Here is a 20,030-nt window from a genome sequence, read left to right as displayed (position 1 = left end):
CTAATCAGGCTTTCAGAGGCTGTGCTGGATAATTTTAAATCTTCTCCTGGGACTTGCTCTGCCATCTCCCATGTGCAGAAGGGATGTGGGCTCTGTGGCAGGGCACTGCAAGGGCTCAGGCCACATAAGGTTTGAACTGGCACTGGTTTTGTCCCATCAGTTTGAGTGTGGATATTGTCTTATAAAATGCTGTGATAGACTTTCCAGATGAAAAGTGATTTATATTTGTTTTGATTCAAAGCCATGTTTTACTGTAGTCCCTACTCTGTGCATAGCTTTTATAAATTTCACCAGAACTGTTAACACAGGGTATGGCAGCAACTAATGAGACATTTTGAGTTTGCTCCATGTATATGGCAGGTTTTGGTTCTATATTTAAAAAGCTTACAAAACCAAAACCTATATAAAGTGCAAAGAGGAAGAGGTGCTTTTAAAACAGCCTGAATAAATGACATTAAAAAAAAAAAAACTGTACAGTTGTGCTAAAAAAAAACAAAAAAAAAACCATGTAAAAATTGTTATACATTAAGAGGAGTAAAGAAAAATGAAGGGGCTTAATGTTAGATTGCAATGAAGGGTTATTGAAAGAAAAAGGAGTTTCTTTATGCGTAGAAAAGTAATTTATTATCAGCCTTCTGATCCCTACAATTTAAAAGAACTTTACATAAAAATTCAAGGCTACTTTAGCTAGGAAAGTCAACTTTAGAGATGAATTCATGCATTTAGGGGTCAAGAATATGGTCAGGACTGTTGCATAATTTTGGCTCTGTAACTAAAGAAATTGCTTTAAGAGCTGCAAATTGTATCAGCTGCAAGCTTTGTGCAGCTTTTGAGTCTCATTAATTCCATCTGATTGTTGGGGTATCCCAAACACAGAACCAAAATCATTCTAATAAATTCATTAATGCCTGTGGCCCTTCAGTGCAGCCCTGCCTCTCTGGAGGAGTCACTGCAGGGACCTGCCTGGCAGAGGGAGGGAAGCAAATCTAAACCCTCCAAGCACTGCACAGCCTTTCTGCTGGGCCAGAGATATTAATTGAAATCAAAAGTTGGTGATTTAATCAAAAGTGTATGTTTCTGCAATCTCTCTTTACATCCTCAGCGTTGAGGCTTGCACATCTGAAAGTGGTTTTTTGAAAATGGCATGGAGTAAACACTCATTTAATTTTTTCATGGGAACAATGGATAGATGGGATATTTGATCTGCCATTTGCATGCTGGTTCTGCTTTTTCATTTTGAAACATTAAATGTATATAAGCACATATAGTTTTAACGTGCCTGTGACAAAATCTCTCAAGCAGCAACATTTGTGGAGTGTGTGCAACAGAGCTGTGAATGGCCCTCAGAGGCAAATAACAGCTCCAAACAGGCAACACAGAGAGATGACTTTAAAAAGGTATTATTGCAAGATTCCTGTTGAATTCCTTTCTTTAATCAGGATGGTAGTGGTGTTTACTGGCTCTCAAAATCCCAGGGAGGGGGAAGAATTTTCATCATCAATGGGTAGTGTTCTGCAGATGTACAAAGCAACCAGAGCCCTTGTGAAAGACAGACTAAGGATGGTGTGCACACATGTAAGTAACTTCAAATATTTTTGTTTGCAGCACAAAGGTGAATATCCTGATTTTGATAGGGCTTGATAGAAGTAGATACAAATAGGAACACAAAGGCTGTGTTTCTCTTTAGGATAAAAACAAGAAGAAAATAAATGAAGCTGAAGTCAAGAGTCTTGCTTCAGGAGTGAATTTCTTTTCCTGCCTTGGTCACTCAGACTCTGTAGGTTTTGGTGTGGTTTGGCTTTGCTTTGGTTTGGTTTGTTTTGGGGACTCTCTGGTATTTTTGTTTTGTTAGCAATTCTTAGTTTGTGTGTGTTCCTGTTATCTTTCAGTGCCAAATATTGAGATGGCATTAAACACTTCTGACCTGAGTTTTGTCCAGATAGCTTTTTGGTTTGTTATTTCTAGATGATCATTTACCAAGAAAAACCCCCACACCTAAAGCAGTGAAAAACATAAAAGCATTAAGGGTTCTGACAGTGAAATACTGTCTGTCTTTCCCCGGTGCTTATGTGAAATGATCTGGCAAAACAGATACTGAAGAAATAATGTATTTTTTGTGGGCTTTCTCAAATGATAAATGTTCTTGTCTCTCTAGAGAATTTCTTACCAAATGCTGATTTTTGCAAGCCGACAGAATCAGCATTTCAAGTATTTTTTTTTTTATAATGCAGCAAATCAGAAGTTGTACCTGCTTCATCTTCTAGACAATTGGAAATTCATTTATCAGAATTTCCCTGAAATATTTTCCCTCTAATATTTCATACTCTTTTTTAAGCAAGACAATTTTCTATAGCAAAGTTAGAGCTATTTTCTCTCCTTTTAATGATAATACACATGTATTATTGCCTGTGTTACAAATGATGAGAATTATCAGTATCTCTTAATGAAGTAAAATTAGGGAAGATTAAGAAAAACTTAAGGACTGAATTTTTTTTTTTAATAAAACATAACAACAACTTTGTCATTGGTTTCATTATTGTTACAGGGAAGAGAAATAAGCAAAATTAGCTATAAATGCTAATTTAAGATATTGCTTGTATGAGTAGCTTCATAGTAGCAGTACAACAAGGGGTTTGCAAGTCTGGAGTATAAAAGTGAGGCTGGCCCCAAAGCTTGGTTTTTTTCCACTAATTTTGTGTTACTGGAATAGTGCCATGCTGCTTTCTCAAGATAACATCAAAATATAAGAATTTCATTTAAAAAAATTTCAAATTTATGTCAGAGGGACTATGTCTTTGCTGGAAACTTATCCCTAAACATAATATGTAAAAATTTAGTGGTGGGGAAAGGATGAGGGCCTGGAGGTCAGACAGCCTCTGCAGTGGGAGGAAGAGAATGCAGTGGTCATGTTGGCCTTTGTTGTGGTTTTATTGTGGTTTTGTGTGTTTTCACTGTCCTGTGTGATTCAGGTTTCCTGCATTGATAGTTGTTATAAAACCAGGCTCCTTTTAGGTGGAATCTAAATCCCAGCATCCTGCAGAGTGAGCACTGAGGGCACAGACACCCCAGGTCAGGCTGGCACCTCTCCCCTCCAGGCACCAGGAGAGCAAAACCAGCTGGAAGTTTTTTACAACCACATGCTTTTCCTGTTTTGGAACCTTCCAGTGACGGCTGAAAAAATGACAGAAGTGCTTTTTTTGTGGCAGTGGAATTCCAAATATAAAATATGTAATACACAAACCTCTTGGTTGCCAGGGTCTCCCAGACCAAGCTCTCCTGGTTTTGTTGCAAATGTTCTTGAAGGTTTCCAGCAGCTGAGTAGAGCTGCACACCATGCAAGATGTGGGGTCTTTTCAAATAGATCTGAAATAATGTCTTCTGTTTCTTCCAATTTCTTCTTTTATGGAGGGACTTTGGCATGTGAGTTATGAAAAAAGGCATTTATTTACTATGAACTGGCATAATTATAAGATCATAAATTACAAGTTAAGAACTCATTCACATCTCTTTTGAGTGCAAGTTATTTTTAGTTTTCAAAAGCACCAGTTACTCAACATTGAGGAGTGTGGCTTTTTAATGTGCTTTCCCAAGAGCCTAGCAGGCCATGTGGTGGGGCTCTGTGTGCCTAGGAAATGCTGTGCATTTCAACAGCTCCATTCAGTTTTCAGGCAAGCACAGTGAATAATTGCCTGGCTTTCTTCACTCAATGGCAAAGCTCAAATCAATAAATCTGATGGCCTGAAAGCTGTCTCTTCAAGTGATGCATTTTAGAATACTTTCTCAAAACTCAAAGGTCAAGTCTAAAGGAAACATTTTTATCAGGAGGTGAGATGTTGAACATGATCTGTGCAGCTGGAAAGAAGTGATTCAAATTTGTACTTGATTTGTTTTAAATTCCCCAAAGCTTCAAACCCTGTGGGATGTGGGCAGACATTGACCTCATTAATGAACTGGCAGTGTTTTCAGTTTACTGATCATTCACTGCATTTCATCGTGGTGTTGCTTGCAATGGCATTTGCCTCTCTTGTCTCCTGTGCTCTTATATTTGCTCCAGTGAATAAAAAATAGAAGAGTATTTTTCTGTTTTAGAAAAATCCCTTTTATCTTGAGTAATGACATAAATGGACTTCAAGAATTGGAATCAGAACTCTGATGATGGTATCTGAGTGCAGATCAAAGAGGGGGAAAACCCAAATCTCCCAAATCTGAAACCCATTTTACTCCCTGCCTCGAGGGAGTAAAATGCAAGGGGTTTGTTTGAGGTTTCTCAGGTTGCTAGATTGCTATTAAGGTCTCAAACTAGAGATTAATGACAGGCAGTAATGTGGAAAAATGAAATTATTTCTGAAATTACATATATTAAAAATATGGCCCTAAATATTTACTGACAACTTTGTATTTTTAATCTTGTTCCAAAACTGTCTGAAAATTATGTTTTGTTAAATATTGTTTCATTATCAAAACATTCACACAAATTTTTCCAGAGAAGTGTAAAGTTTGAAGGAAGTAAAAAGTGTCAGTCTATCTTGGAAATTAGTTTTGTTGGGGGAAATGGGTACAACATGTGCAGGCACTCTCTTTACAAAGGAGTCCTTTCCTGTGTCACCTGCCAGGTCATAGCTGGTCCTGGCTTCTTCACTGTTTTGAACATTTTAACATTCTTCCAGGTGCTCTGAACCACTGATTTTGGTCACCTTATTCTCCATTGTCTCTCTGGAGTTGTATAGGAATCATCATTCTGCAGGCAAATTTTAATGATAAATTCTCTTAATGCTACCATTTCCTTTTATTCCCTCAGACACTGTGGGCTGTCCCAGGAGTCTGCTGGAGAGGTTGAGGAGACATTTTTGGCACAGGGCTAATTGGCAGGAGGCAGGAGTGCCTTCCTCTCCCTCCCTGTGTCATGGAGGGGCAGCTTTGTGGTCAGGTGGAGGGTTTGGTGATGGGCAGGGATCAGTTCAACACAACTGAGCATGTTTGAGAGAGAGAGAGGCAAAGAATGGCCAGAGTGGAACCAACAGTTCTCAGGGAACAGCCTGCAGTGGAGTCATGTGGGGAACAAGAATGTTCTCAGCAATAAATTCTTTTTAATAATGAATTTTTACAAAGCTTCCTCATAAACACTGATGAGGAAAAAAAGAGTATTGATATGCAGAAAATAGAGGATCAAACTGTATTTGAATATATTTTTAGTGCTTAGGTATTCCAAGAGTTATTCACACTGTGAAATGTAAAGCTCATCAAATTGGATACAGGATGCTCTGATGCTTGTGTTTAGATGAAGGCTCAGGTGGATGTGCTCTGTTTGATGTGCTCTGTTTCCTTTGCATGAAAAGTTAAGCATGTCTAGATAAGCTTGTAGTGTGAGTACTCCTCGTGGAAGTGTTGTACAAAGCTTGTGAAACAGGCATCTGCAGGAAGTTCAGCTGAGGAGGGGGATTCTAGGTTGCTAAGGCAGAGGGATTGCCAATAGATCACTGTTTTTACATGATTTTTGGAGGAGATACAAGGATTTTTTTGTTACTTTTTTTGGCTCTCATTTAGTTGTGGGGAGGAGTAATTTAAACATTGTGAAGGGGAGTTATCGTTTTCCTACAGTGCATGAGATAAATATTTTTATTATTTTTTAAATGGACTTCTGGTTCTAATCCAGTTTTTCTCTCCCCATGACAGCATCTTGGCACAAAGCAGCCTGCTGTCACGCAAATAAACATCAAATAAATGAAGAATGTCAGCAAAAGTGTAATATAAAACGAATAATTAGTTGTCAAAATTTCAGCTGGTTCCCTGTGAGTAACTTTTCCCTATTTTTCTTTTCTCCTTCCAGAAATACAAAGAATATGAGAAGGATGTTGCAATAGAAGAAATTGATGGCCTTCAGCTGGTGAAAAAGTTAGCAAAGAATATGGAAGAAATGTTTCATAAGAAGTCTGAAGCCGTGCGGGTGAGCAGCAGATCGATCTGCTATTTCCTTCCATGATGTAAAACTAAATATATGGTTTAGGCTCTGCTCTGGAGGCTGCACCAGCAATTGAAGGTGCTGAAGTGGAAATGCTAAAGGATTCAGAAGTGTTTTAAGATCACTGTTCAAGAGAATAGATTTAAATTCTGTATACCATCAATAGACAAATGTAGGAGTGTGCAACGAGATTGGAACTACCAATTTCCAATGTGAATTTGTAACTTATCACTTGTCTGCAGTAAAACCTAAGTGCATGTGGTTGGAATGTTAGATTTTAAAATATCCAAGCAAAGCAGACTTAATATCAGTGCTTGCTATTATAAAAATAGTACTGGAGGGAGATGTCTGAGTTCAGTCACTGTCCTTTAGTTCAGAAAAAGATGCAAACACTTCAAATGGTAACCATTTTAATTGTGGTAAGTACTACATCACTCTTCAGGTAGCTTGTTAATGATCACTCAATAACTGGGCTGCTCTCTGTATGTCTGTAAGTTTTTGTGCTTTTTTTCTTTTTTTTTTGGTATTTTTCTTTCTCCATTCCGGTCCTCCTTTTGTAATAGCTTTGGTGTCTGTTAGACTTACTATAAAACCAAGAAAAAAGTTCAGATTTTTATGTTTTATTATATCAAATAGGAGTTTGTTGTAAAATGTGTGCTCTAAAGAGTAAAAAAAAAAAAAAGTCCTCATGTTGTAGTTTTCCTTTTGCATTATTCTTTGCTAGAAATTGAGGTGACTGCCTGGAACAATGTGGCATCACCCCTGTCAGCAAACTCACAGGACATGATGGTGATGCAGTTTGCCATCAGCTGCTCTGTTTCAGCCAGACTTAGCTGCTTAATTGAGCTGGAGATGCTCCTGTCTCCACTGCAGAGCTGGAGGTATCACCCGAGGACAGGGATTCCTTTTGTGTGACTGAGGACACAGTTCCACCCTCAGCCTTGCATTATTTGTTACGGAGCAAAAGGGAGGAAGGAATTTGGCTACGTTGAAGAGGTTGAATTTTCAGGGCTGGCAGTGAAGTAAAACATATTTCAGCTTGTAAAAGTGAGCTCCCTTGGCAGGGAAGCAGAGAAAGACAATAAACATGGAACCCCGCAATGCTATTTTTACAGTGTGTTTTTCAGAGGAAAAACTACACTTTAATATGTGTGCAACAGCTTCCAGAAGCCTGAAGAATATTGACTTGGGGAAGGGGGGAGGACTCTTTTCCCTGTTTCCTTGCAGAGAAAACTGCTCCCCTGGGATGATGATGTGAACAAAGCATTCTTGGAGCAGCACTTGTTTAGAGCGAGCTGCGCACTCGGCTGGTGAGGGAGCAGAATTCCACCAGGGAGCAGTGCTGGTGGGGAAGAGCAGTGTGTGTCTCAATTAGAGCTTCATAACAAATGCTTAGAACAGGTTTGGTCTCTTCATACAGATGGTGTTTTTATCTGAGGAGGAAAAAAAATATGGGATCAATACAGACCACCATGCTCTGAGTGAAAACAAGCCCAAATTCCACGGAGTTAAACCAGGCGTGTAATCCTGAGTGAATGGATTTTAGTGCTGGAAAAAGTCACTGAAATCCAGAGCCTTTTTGGAAGGTCTCCATGTTTGGAAAGGAAGCTAAAAGTGTGGTTTGGAAAGGGTCATTTCTTTTAAGAAATGATCTGTTGAGTGTACTTTCCAATTAAGCTCTTAATTTTTGCATAATTGTATAAATCAGGCCTTCTTGATGCTGGAGATGTAAAGAGTGACCCATTCTGTTCTGGTAGTAAGTAGTGCTTGGTAATTTACATCCTGAGAAGTACAAAAACCTTTGGTACAATGTGGGTTTTGCATAAATTTCATCCTTGGTTCATCACAACTAATTTCCCCCTCATATCTGGGGAGGTGGGATGGGAATTAGAAAACTTTACACTTGAGAGCTCTGTTCCATCCTGGAACTGAATCACCTTGTCTCTAAAATACTTGAATTTTGACATAAGCTTTTGATGGAAACCTGTGCAAGAGCATTGAAATGTACAATCCAGAGCAATATGTTGGGTACATTGGTGGTGATGTTGGAGGAAGTACCAAATGAAGAATACCATACAAAATATCCCTCAGCCTTGGAAATAATGGAGACAGGACTGAGAGGCTGCAAATCAATCCAAGGACTCAGGAAATGTGCCCCAATATGAGCCCAAATTGTTACCCTACACCACTGAGAGAACTTGCTTCAAGTACACATCAAAATCCATTGCTGATTAAAATGTTTTATCCAAAAGCATTTTGGGCTAAACATACTTCTTCAGGTTTTAGTAGATGTAGCACTCTGGATATGTTCAAAAATTCATAGCACATAAAGTGCTTGATTTGTAGAAAAGGCCAAGAAGAATGAGTTTTTGTGGAGTTTTTTTTTTTTTTTTTTGTGATTCTGCTTGATGCTTTCAAACATATGAACTTATTTGAAACTACTAATCACATGTGAACTCTTCTCTCTTCTCCCCCTTAATATTCTGCATGAATTTTTATATTTCTGTCTCATCGCTTTTCATAGTGATTAGTTGGTTCAGTGTGATTTTTATCATATTCATTCCCTGTTTGAATTACCCTTCAGTATGCAATTATCCTATCACAGATTGTCCTATTTTTGTTCTGTCAGATACATAAGATAAATGGAAAACTGAAAGTGCCTAACCAATTATATAACCTTTTGTCATCTACTTTCTGCTGGAAAACCTTGCAAGCAACATTTCCCCCCCTCCTTCTCCCCAGTGTTCACTATTTACCTTGGGTTTATATCAGTCCAGGATATTCCTGTTAACCATTTCCTTCCTAATGCTGCCCTGCCTGACTGAATTTCAGCCAGGCAGGTTTGTATTTTATTCTGAAGTATTTGTGACGTGAATGAAGTTCAAATCCCTGAGCTGTGGTTTTGATTCAATGCTGCTGGTGGTTTTTGTTTCTATCTGTGACAAAAGTAAATGGATCCATTTACTTTTAATATTACAGTGCTTGAGAGGGGAAAAATCCTACTGCCCATAAGGTGACAGACCCAGAAATGTTTCCTGCACTGTTCAGCAGTTGTTTTTTATTTTACAGCCAAACACAAATAATCCCTTTGAGACCTTCCTGCAGTCTGCTGTCCCTTGAGGAATTGCTGCTTTTCTGGGACTTTTACTTATTTCACTCACAGGAAGTTTGCTTCATCAGTTTTAAAGTTACCTGTGATTTTTTTTAAATATAATTTTTAGAAGGTTTTATGTTACTTCAGTGACTTTACTAATTTGAAACTGAATGGGAATGAAGCACTGTGACATAATGCTCAGTTAGCAACAAATGACCATGGCAACAAACTTGATAGTGAAAAAGAGCTGGAATTAAAATTGTTCATTTTGGTCTTCTACTTTTCCTAGTTATTGGCATACTGGGGAAAAAATTGAAGGCTAGAGGGAAGAGAAAAGATAGAAAAATGAAAGAAAACCAAGTTATTAGGGAATACTTGAAAATCTATTATTATAACTTTAGCTTTGTACTAACACGTTGATTTTCATTAATATTTCCTTGCAAATAAAGAGGTGCTATATAAATGATTGCTGATTCACTGCTATGATGGCAAATCAAGTGTTAAGGATGGTTTTTCTTTAAGGCAACTACACTTGCTGCAGTGGAAAATGCAAATAAGAGGCTTCTTTTTATTAACTTTCCTACTATAGCTACCTGGTGTTCATTGTGGAGCTGATTCTCATTATAACTGTACTGTGAAAAGTAATTGCTGTTGTACAGTAATTCAATTTCAGTGCATTCATGCATCAGTAAGCCAGCGGGGTTTATCAGGAGAAACCTGGGACTCCAAAGCCTTTTATCATGAAATTCCACACGCAGACAAATGTTCTTCCAAGGAGTAGAATATCAGCATTTACATTTAACAAACATTGGCAAGGAAGAGAAATGGATTTTTTTTTTTCCACTGATGATTTTTACACCAGTCTTTAAGCTTTTTTTGGGCACTATTAGGGTGATATGGTTTGTGGTTTATGTATGTGCTTGAGATGTTTGTGCTTACTCATATGCACATGTGGTGGGCACATTTTAGTATGCACATGTAGATTTGTGTGGGTGCAGACCTTGAGATGTGCATTTTGGGGTTTATATGTGCCTCATCTACAGCTGCAATTTACTATTGTTGTTCTGCATGTGTATGTACACATAGATGTAAGAAAGTATAAACAGCACACACTGCATTCAGTTATATCCAGGCAAATACTGGTAATTTGGTGTCCTGGTCAATATATGAATTTCTATTTAAAGTGATGTGTTAATGAGTGCATAATCATCTTGATTTGATGAGCAAAAGATCGTGGCAAGTAATTCAAAGCTGAGAGTGAAAGTTGCTAAGGAGTGCTTCTTTATTCAGAGCACTACAAAAGATTTCCATAAAGTGCATTAAAGCTCACTCAAAAATTATTACTGAATACTGTAGCCAATAATTGTAGCTTTATTTACAATCCACCTCCAAATACTTTAATCTTTCCTTGAGTGTACTTGGAATTTAACTTATTTTTGGTGTGTAACTTAGTGGTGAATTTCCTTCCTATTTGAGACAACACTGAGGAATATTCCAGGTGAATTTTGAACTGATTTTATTTTGGACACTGTTTTAAATGTGCACTGGCTTGAATGCCCAGTGTGTATTTTATTGCACTGTATTTTCATTCTGATTTTCTATCACTGTGATCAAGGCTAGATTTGGAACAGCATTCTTCAGAAGAGAAGCAAACAATCATTCATATTTTGTATTTATATAATATAATAGAAATAGATCTTTAATGTCAAAACATATTACTTTTCTGGGCTCACTGCTTCAAAGATAGAATAAGCTAAGTTCTTTCCTTGAGCTGATTTCCATCTGTAGAATTAAAGGAAAATGAATATCAATGTTCACTCTTTACAGCTGCAGCTCAGTGGGGGCTGTATTGACCCCTGTTTTTTTTTTTTTTTTAATATAGTAAGAGTGGGTTTTATTTTAATCTGCAGATGGAAATGAAAAAAGAGAACCTCAACATTAAGTTTATAAAATTACTGAGGGAAAAAAATTATAGATGGTTGTGGGTGGAAAGAAATTATGGTGAATCAACCCAGCATCACTAAAAATAGTTTTAACTGACAGAATAAAGACATAAGGAATAAAGGAGAGATGGCTACAGTTGTGTTAATTACTGCTAACAAATTAAAGGTTTTCAGCAATATTTTTGTGTTCAAATTTAGTATTTTAACTGTAATTGTTGCTATTTAATTTTGGTGTCATTTAAATTTGCTCATAATTTTACTGGTCTCCTTCATGTGTCAGTAATAAATTTGTGTTCTGGAAAGCATGAAGAGCTTTTTTTTTACTTTTTTGAAAATTGGAATACATTAGAAAATGAAAAGATGGATAGCAATCCACTGACAGTGGAGTATTCAATAGCATAATACATAACCTTGAGAGCAATCATTTGGAGATTATTTAACGGCACAGTAAATATTTTTCTTCTTTATTGCTATTGGACTTGAAGATTGCTTTTGGTAAATGTGTGGGATTGAGGATATGCAACAAATGAAGGATTGGCAAACCTATTCTAGTGCAGATCAACTAAATCCCACCTTGCTGCTTCTCTTTTTAGTTCTTCGAGTTTGCCAAGAAATTTTTGTATATGTAAACAGATACTGCTATGAGTTCTGAAAGGGGCAAAAATCCATTTTTATTGGAGTGTGGGTGGGCTCCTTTTCTCTTTAACCTTCATTCCCATCCCATGGCTGTGGTGTGAGAGCTCAGCCTGTCCTCAGGTGCCTTTGCTGGTGAACAGGAGGAATGAATGGAATGGGGACAATCAGTTTACCTCATACCTGTGTCTAATGGAATAAATATGGACTAGACAGCTCTAAGGGAAGTCAGTTTTCCTGTCTGTAGACCTCTCTGGATCATAGCAGGGAGCCCAAGTGCATTGATGAAATATTTCACTCTCATATGTCCTAAAAGCCAGGTTAGCTGAGTTGTCAGAACAGGTCCTGGCAGGGGGGAAGAGGTGAAACATGGAAAAGCTCAGTGGGAGAGAAGGAGAAGAAAACCAGTGCACACTTCAGGGAGATGTTCCAGGGGATAGGTTTGCCAGGATTTCCAGGGAGTCATGTACAGGATGTGCAATATCCAGGAATTCCTGCTCCCAGCTCATCCCTGCTGGGGAAAATTCTGCTACAGCTCTGCAAAGGTGGAGCTTTCCTGTCTGGGTACAATTTGAAATAAATATTTACAAAAAGTAAAGCATCTTGAGCCAGTCTTGGATTTTATCTGTCTTTGAAACCCTGGCCTGTTTGTATGCTAAAGGAAAAAAGAATCCATGTCAATTTCTTGCAGTTCAAATTTAGAAAATAGTCATACCACAAAAAAGGAGAAAAATTAAGACTTGTAAAGAAAACTTCAAAGCATTTGCTTCAGAAGAAAATTATGATGGTCTCACCTCCAGTGCCAAGAAAAGAAAGAAAAAATATTTAAAGATAGTGCATTCAACTACGTAGCATTTATGTGAAAATGCAGTGAGGAAATCCAGCCAGTTCACAGATTAATTCCTGTATTAGACTTCCCTGCAACACCTCATACCATTCAGCCTCTGCAGTCAATATAAAATAGTGTTTCAGAGAGCAGGAAAAACCAGTGAAGCAGTTTTGGAAGAATGAAGTAGGATAAATTAGTCTCATTTATCCTTCTTTCTTATCAGTGTTTTAGGGTATTAGCATATTTTAGTGCTTTATATTAACATTAATTATTTCAACAAAGTCATATTGTCTAACTTTCTGTTCAATGTGGGATTTAAACTTCAAATAGTAATATTTTAATTAAAACTTAATTTCACTTGCACAACTGTCATCTTCTCAATTTTCAATTAGGATCCTGATCTCATGTTGTAAATACATATCATTGAATCTATTTGTTGGAATCATAAAAATAAATACTGGTACTTTTATATCAAAGAAATGATAGATGTTCTGTGTCATATTAATTTTAGAGGGTTTATTGATGCCTATTTTTAATTGATTATAAATATTCTCTTGAGAAGATGCACTCTAACTTGCTGGTCATGTAACATTAGCCTGTTTTCTGAAACCTTGTGTTCATTTGTTTTAATGCTTAGGTAATAAAAAATATCTCTTGGAGATTGCTCAGCCTGTGCAGAGCAGGTTTCCAGGCTGCTGCCTCCTTTTCCCCTCCCATGAACGATTCCCACTCCTCTGCTCCATCTGTGGAGCGTGAGGGAGCCCCAGGGGCAGCAGGGAGGAGGGGACTGGGAATGGCTTTCTTGGAGGCATTTAATGAATGGTCATTTATCAATATTTTGAGGAGGAGAGAGACTATCATCTCTGTGTGATTCTTCATTTTGAAGTGCTCAGAAGCATTTCAGTGAAAAGAGGTGTAAAGAGAATTCATGAGTGGTTTTTGTGAGCATTAACCCTTCCCTGGGCTCTGTGATGGAGCTTCCAGCAGGGGCTGTGCTGCCCCTGGAGCACCCCTGCACAAGAGGAGCCTCCCACACAGGTAACTGAGGGCAAACACCCCATTTATCCTCTTCACTCCCACCTTTCTTCAGTTTGACTCTCGTGTGATTGGGGAGGAAGAAGCCTCCTTCATCTAAACTGCTTCCAGCTTGGTTGATTTTTTATGTCTCCAGCAGCTGATTCTGTATTCCAAACATGCCCAGCAGTGGTCAGTGCATTTCCTTGCTCTCTCACCTTTTTATTTTTAAAACTTCCTGCTTCAAAAGTTATTCTGCCCCATCTTATTTTCTCTGGACACTACAGTTTCTTTTATCTTTAATTTGAATACAATTATACTTGGTGGGTTTATAAAATAAACCCACTGTGCTCCTCCCAGCTGAGCAGTTTCTTTAAGACTGGGGAACTTCATGGGCTCTTGCAGTGTCCTCTATCAGCTCATGGGCTCTCTGATCATGCCAGGGAGCTGCTGAGAGGAGTGGGGGTAAAGGAACTCTTCCCAGCAGCACTGAATTTCAGCTGGTCACAATTCTGCTGGAATTAAATCAGAACATCAGGATTATTACTGGTGGTGGTATGTGAAACGGTTTGGGGTGACAAAAGCAGACCAACAATGAGATAAACTCCTTTCTTCTTTTTTTTTCCCCTTTGGAAAAGTAGGGGCTTATTTGGAGAGTGACTTAACCAAACATTTAGTTAATGGTCCTGTTTGAACTGTATTTTAACAGCTGTCTGAAATACAGCTGCAATAAAACATCAGATTCGATGCTGTAACTAGAATTTCAAATGTTCAAAACTCATCTTCCTTTTGATGAATACCAAGAAAAAGGCTCAAGTTTTGTGTGCTAACATGATTGTCCTGGCCTGTACTTTGACATACTTGCCAATTGGCAATGGCTCTCAAAAAATGGCTCTTCTGGCTTCCACAGGTTCTTGCTCACCTCTCCTTTCTCCTTCACTTCTTTTCACTCAGCTGTGGCAAAGCTGGGCAGAATAGCATTAGAATTTTAAGAATTACCCTGTGCAGAAAGCCCAAAACAAAAAGCAAAGAGAGGCTTTCTTTCCCTTAGGTTAATTAGGATCTTGTTCATTGCATGACATGAAATATATTTGTAAAAGTAATGCCCAGGGAAGAGATGGGAGACAGCAATGAGTTGGATCACATCATGGACACTGCTTTTTTTATTTTCTCATGGAAGTGGTGGTGGTGACTATATTGAACCAACCATTTGGATGACTTTTTTAAACTGTGGTGGCTCTGCAGCTGTTTGGGGAAATGATCTAATTCCTGAGAGGTCCCTTCAGGTCTGGTATTTGGTGTGGAGCTGGGCTGAAATGTGCTTTGCTGTTGCCTGCTGCACTAGAGGGTGAGAGTCTCCTCCTGTCTGCAGGTGATCAGTTCCTTGTGTGGCTGCAGAAAGCTCAGCTCTGAGCTCAGACTGTGGGGCTCTGAGCAAAAATGCTTCAAATCAGCAACCTCAATCTCTAGAGGTTCAGTAAAATGTAAACAAGACTTAAAATTTCATTTTCCTAGGGAATAAGGCAAGGTAGCTCACACAGGGCAGATATTGATAGAATTGAGGTTCTGCTGGACAGAAGGACTCACCCTGAGTCTCTCAGTGCACAAATTCTGTGGTGCTTCAGTCTGGGACACTGGAGAGCAGCCAGCTTTAGGGCTGATAGGAGGGGTGGAAAGACTCCTATCAATAATTAAGACTCCTAAAATAATAGTCTTAGACTCTAACTCAAATAATAATCTTGCTGTTGATCAATTTAACTAATTGATTGAATTATACTTAAAATTCAAACATTGATGGATTTTCAGTTACTTCCAAAGACAGACTGAGTGTGAGGTTGCATGAAAATGTCTAGGCAAAGCTTTCCATGTGCTCAGCCAGAAGCATCTGAAGACATTTCTGTTGGGGATTTGTGGCAGGAGCAGCTGAGGCTCCCAGCTCTGGCAAGAACTGCAGCACACTTGGGTGAGAGCAGGTGCAGAGCTGACACCTGGGCTGGAGTTGGCTCTTCTGTTTTGAGGAGACACAAAGTCAAAAAATCCCTGGGTGGGGGGAGCAAAAGTGTGAACTTTGATTTTGTAGTACTTTACCTTTGGAAGGAAGATTATTATTAGTTCTATAGATTAGTTATCCCAATCACTGTATCATTGCTGCAGGGGCTATGGTGAGAGCAAGTTTAGTCATTTATTTCAGGAGCATCTTGATTTCAATGCTGTGTGATTATGCCACATCACCTTTTTTGTATGCTTTAAAATTATTTACAGTGAAGGGAACAAACAGTAAGTGATAGAGATCACTTTTAAATTTCTTTTCCCTCCACATGAATGGATACACAGCCATGTATTCTTAGCCCACATGCATTTCTTTGTCATTTAAGCTGGCACAGCATATCTTGGATGATTGCTTCTGGTGCTGTGCAAGTACTCCAGGAGGACAAATTGTTTGAGTAAATCATAACAAAAGAGGTGTTTCATGTAAGAAATAAACAGTTCCAAACTAATACTATAAATTGAAGTTTTATTGATTAGTCTGGGGTTTTTTTAATGTAAAGTTTAAATTACAGCAATCATTGTGGCACAAAGCCCTACAGAAATATTACACTACAGAAAAATCTTGTGCCCTGGATTTTCAGTGGGTCATTTAAGAGCAGTAGTATACACAAGCAAAAAGGGAAAAAATGCTCTGTACCCGTGAGTCTTTGTTTGTAAAAGGAGCTGGAACTGGAGAAGCAAGGCACAGAAAAAGGCACAGCAAACTCTGTGTGCAGAAAAAGAGGGAGCATTTGGAGATTCCATGGAGCTTCACATCACCCTTGCCAGGTGTGTTATAAATACACACTGCAGCCTCCCCAAAAGGATTGCAGAGCAGCTTTTTATACATCAGAAAAATATTCAGGGACATCTCAGGGTAATTCTTTAATTTATGAGGACAAGAGATTATTTAAGACCACTGCTGTAACTGGGAAACCTTTGGCACAGATTAAGGCAGAACCCTGGTAAACATCTTTATTTGTTAGTTTATACCTTGGTTTCTTTCACCAGTGGAGTTTCTGAGTGGGGTTTCAAAACCCCTTGGGGCTAGCACAGCATGGGGAATTTTTCCTTTTTTAACACACTGAGCAGGCTAGAATAACATCTATTATTAAAAAAGATTGGCTTATAATTTTCCATTATATTGAAAAAACTGGGTTTTGTCAGTAAAATCTTACTTTTATAACTCATTTCCCATAACTTGTAGCGAGATGGTAATTTAGCACTCTGTAAATGTGCCAGTAAATTAGTAATTCTTGAGCCATTAATTTTGCATTTATCTTAATTGTGTTACATCTATGGATATTTATGGGGATTTACTTTTTTACATATGAAAAATATTACTACTGAGACGGGTTTAAGAAAACTAAATAATCTTAATGGGAATATTTTTGACATTAAAAAAAAGGAAATTTTGCCTTGTTTTGTGAGTTAAGCAATTATCATTTAAATATCACTACAAATTGTTGTAGAAATGGGAATAGCTATTTTCCTTTTGCTTTTAGATCACTCCATGCTCATGATCTGGTAATTAAATCCCCAACCTCTTGATCTTTATTTTTGACAGAAGTTCAATAAGGAATTGGATAAATTGATAAAAGATGAGTCCATAGGTGGCTAATTAATATACTAATGGGCAACTTTTAAATCAGGCAGCCCATAAAACACTGATTGCCAGAAGCTGAAATTGTTTACTGAGAAAGCAGACAAAGGATTTTGTCCTGTTTCTCAAGTTCTTTCCTCCAGCAATCCCTGCTGCAGAGGGTCTGGGAGCTCTCCTGTGTCCCTCTGTGCTGAGATTCTGCTCATGGCTCAGAGTTCAACTTAAAAATGATTTGATGAATTCTGTGTTTGTGAAAGATCAGATAGTCTGAGCTTATAACAGTTCTTGGTGCTGCTGTATTCTTATTTTAAAAGTGATGTTTTATTTGAAAAGTGCTGCATGCTTATGGCTTTTTCTCCTCCTCATCCATCATCTTGTTTTCTGAGCTCAAAGAAACTGAAGCATGCAGGTGGCACTGGCCAGGCTGCCTTGTGCAAACCCAAAGCAGTGTTCAGGAGAAACTCAGAGCTTTGCAGACTGAGTTCTGCAAGACTTCTTTCTATATAGATGGAATAGGAGTGGAACAGGTGAGAGAATGTAGTTGTGCCATCACAATCTCTGCTGGTACAGCCAGGTGATGGCACAGACAAGGATGTGGTTGTGTTATAGAACTAGCAGAGAAATAGAGCATAGTTTAAAAATGATTAAAAAGTGAAGTACAAACCAATGGCTTTTTATATTATATGTTCTGAAAACATTTTTATGGCACATATTGTGACAATCAGTAGGCCTGTGTGTTTTTGCTGTTGGTAGCTCTTTAGAATGTGGCAGGTAAAGGAGAAACTTTATCTTGTGTAATTGCAAAGTTGTAAAAGTCCAGCTGTTCCAGCTGAGGATTCCCTGAGTTAAAGGGAGATAGGATGTAGTGAACACAAACTCTAGATTTTCTAAATGACAGAACTAAAATGTATCATCTAAAGGAGCAGAGCTAAGACAAATGTAGAAGCCTTTCATATTTTATGCATGAATGAATGAAGCCTCAAATAGCTTCATCTGCAGCAGGGAGGTGAGAACTGTGGGTGAGGTGGTGCTTCCTGTCACAGACACAAATGGATCTTGCACTGTTCTGGTGGGGCTGTGGAGCAGGGCTCAGGAGGGTGCTCAGCATGTCAGGTGTAAGGAGGATGTTGCTCAGAAGGCAGGGACTTCTGTAAGTTGGCACAAGCATTGTGCAGCTCTCCCAGGAGCATGTGGTGCCAGCCCTGGGGCAGAGCCCTACCCCTCCTGTGCTCCCTACAAGAGAAATCCTCACTGTTCATGCCAATCTTACCAGGCAGGGACCCCTGTGCTGCTGATGGGGATGGTGTCCTTGATTTCTGGTTAGTTTTGATTTGTTGAAGTAAAAGTCTTCCAAGGCACTTACAGGGCCAGATTAACTCACAGACATTCACTCATTGCAACCCCATAAATGTTTAAAGCTCTGATGTAGAAAAACTTGTGATGCCATATAGAAAATACATTCAGATTAAAAAAAAAAGATATATATTTTTTTTCTTTATACCACATAAAATGCTTTTTTGTGTTATCATTGCTGCTGGCAGAAAGAAAAACATCTTGGACAGTAAATTTGGCTGCTTTTCCTTTCAATCTACGTGTGTGGTGACAAAAATAATTAAGTTTCAAAACCTGCTTAATCCCCTGCATTCAGCCTGTCCCAGTTATTGACTGAGCCATCTGACTGCAGTGTGCACCTTTGTCCAGACAGAAGTTATTAGCACCAGCCCCTGATTTCACAGAGGGCTTGGACCAGCCTGCAACAGCACATTTGACCTATTGCTAATGGGACTGAATTTAAGGAACTCTTTTGCAGGAGAAATGCCTTCATTATCTATTATAAATGTCTGTTATTTGTTTCCCCTTATTTGTGTTACAAAGCACTAAACCCTTAAGAAGTGAAATGGGAAAGTGCTATGGTGATTTTTACTCCAGAAATTAATTGCACTGCAATCCTCAGTGGCTGAACATTTAATTTCAGACCAAAGTAAAAGAACATAAAATTAAATCCTGGATGAAATTGCACTCAGTCTGATTTCAGTATTAGTTTCTTATAATGCATTTTGGGAGACAAACAAGTATTACCTACTGGCATGAAAAGAGCCTATCAAATTTAATAAAAACACAAAGTAGTTAATATACTTTTTTATTGGGGTAAGATTTCATTTTGTTGTTGTATGCATTTATTTCTATTTTTCCTTCAAAAAGGGCATTTTAAACTCAGTATTTCCTCCTGCAGAATTCTGCTTTTGAAAATACAGCCTTCCTTTTCTAGTAATTTCTTTTGCTGTTTATGAAGAGTGGAGAATAGACAAATTAATTATGATTTTATTCTTTTCTCAACTCTAAGTTCTTTAGTGTTAGTAAGTTTGGTTAGTCTGCTGGTAATACATCATATATGACTTAGGTGATGAAAATAATTTGAACTTAATTTTTTTATGGAGTTATCATAACAAAATTAAAATAACTAGGAAAAGGAATAATTGTTTGATTTAGAATAAAAAAAATGTAACTAAACAATTTTAATTTGCAGTGTTGTATTTCACTTGCCTACTCTCCCTTTTGCATAGTTCCCAATATATTTTCCAGTGTTTTACATATTATCACATTTATGGTTAAAAGCTGTGAAATTGTTCCCCTTTCCCTTCTCTCACTGGGGAATTTGAGTACTCTGAGCCAAAATTAGCATTTGGGTCATTACAAAGACACTGCTGATATTGTATTTCATACTTAATGAATCTTTATTGGCATCTGGATCTAACCTTGGCTCTGCTCAGTGAATCATAACTTGGCAGTCTCAGAGTAGGTGCTCCACTGTCCTATCAAATTCCAGCAGAGATAATTTGGTCTTTCCTAGAGATTTCTTTATGATATGTAGCAATGTGATTTTTAAAATAATAATAATAATAAAAATAAAATAATAAATCTACAAT

The 20,030-nt window shown here is 38.0% G+C and overlaps 1 protein-coding gene across 1 annotated transcript in view; it reads left to right on the top strand.

Moving 5' to 3' along the window:
• Positions 1-20,030, top strand: part of CACNA2D3 (calcium voltage-gated channel auxiliary subunit alpha2delta 3) — a 378,074-nt gene that overhangs the window by 72,335 nt on the left and 285,709 nt on the right. Inside the window, exon 3 of the mRNA XM_009091048.4 lies at positions 5,828-5,944. Coding sequence (XP_009089296.1) covers positions 5,828-5,944 — 117 coding nt within the window. The remainder of the gene's footprint in view (positions 1-5,827; positions 5,945-20,030) is intronic.

This window comes from Serinus canaria, chromosome 12 (assembly GCF_022539315.1).
Source record: "Serinus canaria isolate serCan28SL12 chromosome 12, serCan2020, whole genome shotgun sequence".
NCBI classification, from domain to species: domain Eukaryota; kingdom Metazoa; phylum Chordata; class Aves; order Passeriformes; family Fringillidae; genus Serinus; species Serinus canaria.
This window is presented reverse-complemented; position numbering and strand designations above follow the sequence as displayed.